The sequence below is a fragment of the Labrus bergylta genome, chromosome 19 (genome assembly GCF_963930695.1).
Source record: "Labrus bergylta chromosome 19, fLabBer1.1, whole genome shotgun sequence".
NCBI lineage: Eukaryota > Metazoa > Chordata > Actinopteri > Labriformes > Labridae > Labrus > Labrus bergylta.
This window is the reverse complement of record NC_089213.1, coordinates 2,204,037-2,213,012: the sequence shown is the minus strand read 5'-3', so window position 1 is coordinate 2,213,012 and position 8,976 is coordinate 2,204,037. Positions and strand designations below refer to the sequence as shown.

At 39.7% G+C, this 8,976-nt stretch overlaps 1 protein-coding gene across 1 annotated transcript in view; it reads right to left on the bottom strand.

Moving 5' to 3' along the window:
- Window positions 1-5,154: 5,154 nt before the first annotated feature.
- The window catches only part of med30 (mediator complex subunit 30), a 42,922-nt gene continuing 39,100 nt past the window's right edge, over window positions 5,155-8,976 (bottom strand). The window contains exon 5 of the mRNA XM_065948156.1: window positions 5,155-5,326. Within this exon, the coding sequence (XP_065804228.1) occupies window positions 5,231-5,326 (96 nt within the window). The 3' untranslated portion in view covers window positions 5,155-5,230. The remainder of the gene's footprint in view (window positions 5,327-8,976) is intronic.

Genomic DNA, 8,976 nt, shown 5'->3' with positions numbered 1-8,976 from the left:
TTGCTTCTCCTTGTGCTGTTTTTTTTTTTTTTTAACGTTTGTGTCACTTTATCTGTTTCTGCTTTAGTGGAACGGTAAAGTATTTTAAACGTGCTCAAACAAACTGCTGCTGATTGTCGACCTCCACTACTTTTTATTCACTACAGATTATAGTTGATCTCACTTCTAAATGTCATGGCCAAAATGAAAAGCAACATGCTCTCCCATGGCATTTTCATTTTACACTGTATGAGACTACAGAGCAGTGGTTTTCAACTGGTGGGTCGGGGCCCAAAAGTAGGTCGTGAAGCTGTTTTCAGTGGATCAGAAATGTCTGCCTTGAAGAAAAAACATCAAAATGTCTAAGAAGCACTTTTTCAATGTGTTTGTATTGCCCTTCTTTTTGTTCTGTCAGATGTTTAGTACCGCCTGAAGTACAAACTCTACCAGTTTTCATGAAGTACCGGTACATTTGAGATAAAAATATCCACACATTTGGGTCTTTGTAAGGCATCAAATTTAAAACTCTCCTGCTCGCTTACAAAACAGCGACAAAAACGTCTCCTCCTTACTTTAACTCTCTCATCCAGGTCTACACTCCCTCCCGCCCTCTACGCTCTACCAATGAAAGGCATCTGATCCAACCTTCACAACAGGGTCCTAAGTCTTTAACTAGACTCTTCTCCTCTGTCGCCCCCCCGGTGGTGGAATGAACTTCCAAACTCCATTCGATCTGCAGAGTCCCTCTGCACCTTTAAGAAAAAGCTAAAGACCCAGCTCTTTCATGAATACCTACTAACTTAATGATGATGGTCTCCATATTATTGATGATGATGATGGTAATGACGATGGTTTTTGTTTGATAACGACGACTTATAAGATGGTTTCTATACTGATTAGAGCTCTCAAGAACTGCCCTCAATGTTGTGCTTTGCCTCTGGTCACTTCCTGTCAGCACCTGTGTGTCCAATCAGACTCAAAGCTGATCGATTGCTCTTACTGACATTGTTCCTTTTTTTCTAGAGCCTTGCTTGTGTTGTTCTTACTCTCTGATGTACGTCGCTTTGGATAAAAGCGTCTGCTAAGTGAATTGTAGAATTGTAGAAATGATAGTGACAGGTCCTGAGGTTAGACCCGTTGAGAACAGCTGCTGTAGAGAATGGAAACATGAATATCTGAGGCTGATAATAATCCATATCTGACACCAACACACTAACACATCGACAGATTATCCTTGTCAAACCATAAACAACCTGAAATACACATTTACATTTAAAATCCGAAATGAGGCTCAAACTATGTTACTGTAACACTTAAATCAACGTATTTCATGTGTCCATACTTTGTTGACCCCAGAGAGAATGGGTGACTGATTACTGAGTGTTTCTGCAGTGAAACAGGCCAGATATGAAGTCAAATCATCCGACAATGTAGTGAGTTGTAGTAATGTTGGTGCTTAATTATGGCTAAAAATGCTACACAGATAGTCAGTGGCAGAGTCTAAAATGCTTATTTCGAGATTTGACATTTGATTATTGCATCATTATGCAACTTTTGGTAACGGCCCAAGACTGCCCACGTCTCAAAGTCTTCAAAGAAGAGAAATCAAATCTGTGAGTGAGTGTGTGTTTTTTTTCTCCAGAATCACGAGCTATTTATAGTTACTAAAGTAAGTTATTAAAGAGAGTATCTTACTATAGTTGATGCTGAAAACAAACGATAATCAAACTGGCATCAGAACATTTAAAATGATAAAGGGACGACTTCTTTTCAGCTTGGATTACAATTTTTCAGTCAATGTGTGTAAGTGGTTTGCAAAAAGAGTGATGCTGAGAATGTGCATGAAGTTGTGTAAATTTGGGCTGATATTTTGCCGTCTTCATGTCTTTGTGTTCTTCAAACGAGTCTGACCAAAGCACAGTTTCTAAGAACTCAAAACACCCCAAGGAAACCACTACAACTCCACAAACCACCGTGAGCATGAGCAGAGGATTCATGATTTGATCGACACAATTTAAGAGGTTTTGTCTCCTGCCATTAAAAAATGTCGTTATATCTTAATAACCTTTAAAAGACGGGCATTGCATGAGGGGAAAAACAGCATTTTCAACTCAACTAGAGCAGAGTTAAACAGCCGGGTTTTGACTCAGTTTTGTCAAAATCAAAGACCATGTTTTTAAAGTTTACATAGAATCACTTCAGTTACCCTCTGGACTACAGCGTCACCATGAGTCCTTTCACCAACATGAATATTTCAAGTTCTCTTAAAGTCTTTATCTGTGATTTTTCACACTTAAATGTATAAATCAAGTATATCCTCTGAAAATAACTCTGTGAGTCATGACTGTCTACAATGGGTGTAACACCCGAGTCCCACTGTCTGTGATGTTTTCAGAGTCCTATCTTCAGTTTGTTTACATCGCCCGGACGGCCGGCTGACTCCTCCCCTCGTGTATAAAAGTTGTTTAATTGAGGGACTAGAGAAAAGAAGAATAACATACTGTACTCACTGCTTAACTGTGTTTCTAGATCACGCTCATTTCAGGTAAATTTACATGCAGTGTGAAGATACGAGCATAATAAAGATCGCTAGCATTAGCATGCTAACACGACAATGCACCGCGAGTTGTTTTGGTTTCATGCTGGTGCTCAAGGGCGACATCTGCTGGATCAAAAAAATCACATATAAAGCCTCTAAAATAAGGTTAAAGTGCTCAGACAACATAAGGACTGATGTACATAACAGTGTCTGAGGATTGATTTCCTCCTGAAGCAGCATAAAAGGGACAATGCTGAGAAAAGGACTGACGCTTTGTGTTTGTTTGTTTGTTTGTTTGTTTGCTGTCGCATGCACACAGCGTCAACATCAGCATAACCCTGCACCTTTTTATTCACTGCATCATTTTTTCGTCAGGGTGTGAATGGACAAGTGCTCGACCTCTGCCTCGGCTCAATGAGAGCACACTCCATTTGTTCAGTAATAATAGTCCCTCCATCATGCTGCACTGCCCTCACAGATAGAATAAGCAGGACCTGTATTAGACCACAGAGGAGGGGTTTATTAGTCACTCCTCTAAGCATTGATTTTTTTTTTTTACTCTGCTGAAAGCCCGCTCGCCGCTCCGATGCCGCATCTGTCCTTCTGCGTCTCCCTGAGGACGACAGCCTCATAACACATTGCAGATATGACCCTGGCTTTGCTCTGAATTATTAAACACACCCATATCAGGCACCCATATTCTCATCTGTATCTGTGTGTGTGTGTTTGTGTGTGTGTTTGTGTGTGCGCACATGTACTCAGATTTTAGCTCATGTTTCATCCTGGTATTGAATGAGGTCCTTTGTGAATTCTGCTTGCTCTCTCTCTTTTACTCGTCTTTCTTTTGCTCATTTATAAAAGATGGGCTTTTTTTTTAAGAGTCGGTAAAAAATAAAAAAAATTAAGTAGAGACCAAAAAGCTCCCCCTGGTTGATAGAACTGGAGTCCCTTCTTTTTTTTTTTTTTCTTAAAAGTGGCCCTTACTTCTGAATAATCTCAGAATAGGAAATGAATCCTGCTTGACAAAACTCCAGTCCTGCTTTCATGGTTTCATCTTCTTTCTCTTAAAAACTTTCTCCCTTTCTGCTCTTCTGCTAAGATTTAGAAAAAGCTTTGGAGGTTTTCTCTGTTAATTGATTTAGTGCTTTGTACATTAGTCTAAAAATAACCAACTGTTAAGAATTCAGTGTGTGAATTGTTGCCGTAGTTACCAATAATGCTGGACCATAGACTGTAAATATTAATGGGTGAAGCCTGAAACCCTTCAAACCTGTAACTAAGAGAAGCGTTTTCGCCGACCTGTAAGTATGAAAACATTAAACTGAAAAGGGTTGCAGTGGATAGATGAGCAGCTGGTCCAACTTTGACTCTTTTGTGACGGGATGGTTTGAGCAGGAGAGATCACAAAACACAATTGGCTCTCTTTTTCTTTATCCTTTAATTTTATTACAACTTTTATTTAGACTTTCTCCTTTTTACGTTTAGATGAAACCTGTACGTTAACAAACATTTGTTGATTTAAATATGATTAGTTGAGCGACTGACTCTTTTTTTTTTAATTACTATTTTATTATTTGATATTTGAAGAGTCGGGGAGCAGGAACTGGTTTGTTGAATGGAGGCGGGAAGGGCTTGGTGTTTTTGTTTTGTTTGTTTATATAACGAGAACCCCTGTGGGAAAAAGTGTTCCCCTTTATGTCTGTGCTGTTTCTGTCCTGACATGTGAAATTAACAAACAACCTCTTTCTCATTTATTTTAGCCTCTGAATGCCTCACTTTATCATGAATAGATTCTGTGGAAACTGTAAACAAAGGCTGTTTCTGCATCGTGCTGTCAATCATTTCGTCTGGCCCCGCCCCCCTCGGCAGCGTTTAAATAAAAAATGTGAGCGATTGTTTAAGCTTTTTGTTTGCTTTTGATAAACTGTATAGGATTAAATATCTACAGAGAGAAAACAGAGAGTCGGAAATGGAAAAAAAAAATCACATCACAAGTTTTTTAGAAAATCACAGCAAGATTTATAGTTGAGCAGAAACCTTTGTGTGTGTGATGACATGTCAAACAACAGTTTCAAACATCTGATCGACGTAGGAAGAATAAGACTCTTTGCCACAGTGTTTGTCTTTCTTATTGAATCTTTTCAGGTGCTGTATCAAAACTTTTCATACAAGGACGCCACACACTTCTAACACGATGAAATAAGTCACTGAAGTTCATGATTTGAGGATTAAATAGAATAAATCAGTGTGTCTCTACTGAGCTAGTACCTACAAATAGATTAAAAAAACATGATATATATATTCACTCTGATGATTTACTTCTGTCTTAATGCTGATTCAAAATGTAGAATACAGAGGTGGACATCACAAACGATGATGTCACCAGCAGCACATCTGTCTCAGAGTTTTATCGGGTGTCTCGGAGGTTGTCGAGCCCTTTTTTCCTTCATTTGTCTCCTCTCCTTTTTTTTTTCCTCGTCATGTTTCATGTCGTCTTTTTGAAAAACAGGGTGATATTGCCAAAGTCCCAATTTTCTTCTGTAAAGTGCAGCCTCAGCAAAGTCTGTGGTACCCTGTCACACGTCCAGTTTAAGACCGTATCAATTCAATGTGTGGTTGAGTGTGTGGTTTATGGATGTGTGTGTGTGTGTGTGTGTGTGTGTGTGTGTGTGTGTGTGTGTGTGTGTGTGTGTGTGTGTGTGTGTGCGTGGCTCAGCTCCTGACAGCCAGCATGGAGTTGATCTCCCAGATGAGGTTGCGGAGTTGGTCCATGATCTGCTTCAGCTGCTGGTTCTTCTGCTTGAGCTTCTGCAGGGGAAAACAAAATGACAAGAAGGGAGAGAGAAAAAACAGGTTTTTTTTAAAGATGCTGGAAAAAAAAAACAAATATATAAATGTCAAAAAGTGCCAAAAAATTAACAACCCCATTTTTGTTTGCTGAAAACTAAAAAATAAACACAGCTTTTGCAAAAGGGTTCAAAGGTCAGACGAAGAACTGAGAAAACAACAAAGCAATTACAGTTTGAGCAGAGAAGAAATCATTCACGGCTAACAGGATATTAAAGTAGCACGTCCCAAGAAGAGAGACTTCACATCTCGCCTTTTTAATCACCCTGCTATGAACACAGCGTAAACGTAACACTTCCCTGACCACACCAAGTCCTTGTAAAATATAATTCACTTCACTACAGAGAACTGATTCCAGATGTTATCTTGTTCCTAAAGACTGTGCAGCAAGAATAAAAAAAAATACACAGGGAGGGTTTCCCAGCAGAAGTGAAAAAAAATGCTGTAGAGGCTTTATGTGATTTTTTTGATCCAGCAGATGTCGCCCTTGAGCACCAGCATGAAACCAAAACAACTCGTGCTGCATTGTTGTGTTAGCATGCTAATGCTAGCGATCTTTATTATGCTGGTATCTTCACACTGCATGTAAATTTACCTGAAATGAGCGTGATCTAGAAACACAGTTAAGCAGTGAGTACAGTATGTTATTCTTCTTTTCTCTAGTCCCTCAATTAAACAACTTTTATACACGAGGGGAGGAGTCAGCCGGCCGTCCCGGCAATGTAAACAAAGTGAAGATAGGACTCTGAAAACTCTGAAAACATCACAGACAGTGGGACTCGGGTGTTACACCCATTGTAGACAGTCATGACTCACAGAGTTATGTTCAGAGGATATACTTGATTTCTACATTTAAGTGTGAAAAATCACATTTAAAGACTTTAAGTTTCTGCTTCCTCTTTTCATATCAGTTTTAGATTCAAACTCGGTCCGCCCGCCTGCAGGACTACAGCCTCCGTACGTGGGCTGCCGCTGAACACTGGCTACTACGCTACCGGCACCCAAAAAATGTATTTCTACAATAATAATGTTGATGAATTGCTAATTAAACAGCCAAAATGTACAGGCAGTACATATCCTCTGTTGTCCCCTTTAAAAACCCTTTCTATCTGTCTGTCTTTTTTTATTAATTTATTACTTTTCATGGTGGTTAGGTTTTTGACGGGTATTGTTTTAGTATCAGTTTTAAGATATTTTGGGCCGGTATCGTATGGAAGTCATCATTCTGGTATCCTGATAACACCAACCTTAAGTCAGTTTTTCAGTTAGTCTGCCTTTTCATTAAGCCTCGACCGATATAAGATTTTTGGGGCCGATACCGGTATCGATATTTGGGAGAAAAAAAATGTTTGACTTAGACTTAGACTTAGACTTTCTTTATTGTCATTCAAACTTGTACTTTACAGTGCGAAATTTCGTTGCATTTGGCCCGTTGTAGTGCAGGATAAAAACAGCAGCATGTATTTACATATACAAAAAATAAAAATAAGGTGCAGATATAAATAGATATAAAAAGAAAAACTGAGTAAAAATACTATACAGATAAATATATTGCACGTTATATGTATTTTACAGTCCAGTGAGGTAGTCCTGTGTGGGGGTTTGAGGGGGAATGGAGGGATTATTTTTTCCTGTTCAAGTCTTATGGCCTGTGGGAAGAAGCTGTTACAGAACCTGGAAGTTCTGCTTCGGAGGCTGCGGAACCTCTTTCCAGAGTGTATACCGATATATACACCGATATCTTTCTTAGATTTATGTTCAATCTTTAGAGATAGATTTAGATTTACACATTTATTACGTTCATCCCTCAAATGCAGTTATCAAACACTTGTGGAAAAGATAAACAAACGTAGACAAGACGGTCACTCTGCAGAGTGATGATGCTCGTTGTAATCCATATAGCGCCCTCTGCTGGTGAAGAGAACGGCTAGTGGAACAGTATAAAGTGAAACTGGACTGAAATGCTTTGTAACTGGTGAATAAATCGAGTAATATCGGAGCACATCTGCGATACAATTAGCCACTTGATAGGCTAATATGCTAATATCGGCCGATAATATGTCCGGCTGATTAATCGGTCCGGCTCTACTTTTTGAGACTTTTTAAGGATCCGTGGGGGAATAATGAGCGCAGGGTTTGAGTGACACAAAAAGGGCATGTAGTGAAGAGAGACACAGTGATGTGCTGGAGGTTTTGTTTTGACAATAGCAGAATCTAAAATAGCACCTGGCTGATCCATTAACAGTATGATCAGATGAATAATAGACATTGTTTATCTTTGAGTGCTCCTATATCCAACGTTTAATAGACAAAGATTTCCCACCTGCCCACTGACCTCTCCTTCAACACAAAGTACCTCAGTCGACTTCCATCCATCGTAGCCTCTGCAAATCTCTAAACTAACACATCTATTTGACTTTCGGGGGTGCACAGGAACATCACAGAGGAGCAAACTACCCGACCTCTCCCGTCTGTCACTGACGGCTTTGTCTGCTGAAAGCGCTCCAGAGATCTCTAAGTCAACATCTGGACGTGGACTCAAAGCACCTCCATGCACAAGATTCACGCATACAGGAATAACGGCTCCTGAGCGGATGGTAACAACAACAGGTACAGCTGCCGAATGTGCGCACACCTTTGAAGAAGAAAACTTCGACATTTGAAGGAGCGGGAAACTTCAGCGACAGCGGCACATCAGCGCTACTTACTCAGCAGCTTTTTCTTCTGATGGGAGAGCGGAGCAGAGCTAGAGTGAAATCTATTAAGATCAAATCCATCTCAGTCTCTCACTAACTCTCCTTTAGCCATGACTAATTACCAGCCTTTTTTTTTTTTTTGTGGCGCAGATAACACCTTGAGCAATCGATTTCACACAGCTCTCTTAATATTAACTGTTTAGCTGATTGTCCTTGAAGATATTCCAGAGTGGAACATTTTGGACGCCTTCCAGACTCTCTTCTCTCCCCTCTCAAGTCGTCGTTCACTTTGATCCAATGAGTGTGTGTGTGTGTGTGTGTGTGTGTGTGTGTGTGTGTGTGTGTGTGTGTGTGTGTGTGTGTATTACATGAGATTTGCCTCATTACTCTGACGAGCAAGGGTTGAAATAACTCGCTCATCTTCTCCGTGTTAATGAGCTGATACCGAGAGGCTGTGTGATTTCAAACACTTTAAACAAAGAAACAACCAGCGGAGCTTTAATAACGGCCTCTTTTAACATGCTTTTAAAAATATTTTCTCGTTTCAGTTTTTAGTCATAAACGGGCACATTTGTCTTCAAAAGGCCAAATTTGCTACATTTGAATTGAGATTCTTCCATTATGAAAAAAAAATAAAAAAACGACTCCTTGTTTTCTTTTGAAACATGAAGTCCCACATTATTCAGAGAGGCAATAAGACTATGAAGGAAGCAAAGTCTTCCCGGCCTCGTTCATTATAAAAGGCTCGCTGGCGTATCTTGATATATGAATAACAAGAGCGCTATTATCACAGAAATGATTCTGCAACCTCGGGGAGACATAACTCCATTCACAACCTCATAATTAGCGTAGCTCTAATCCTTCACACCTATAATACGATGTTTGGAGAAAAGGGTTTATTACAGATATCTACCA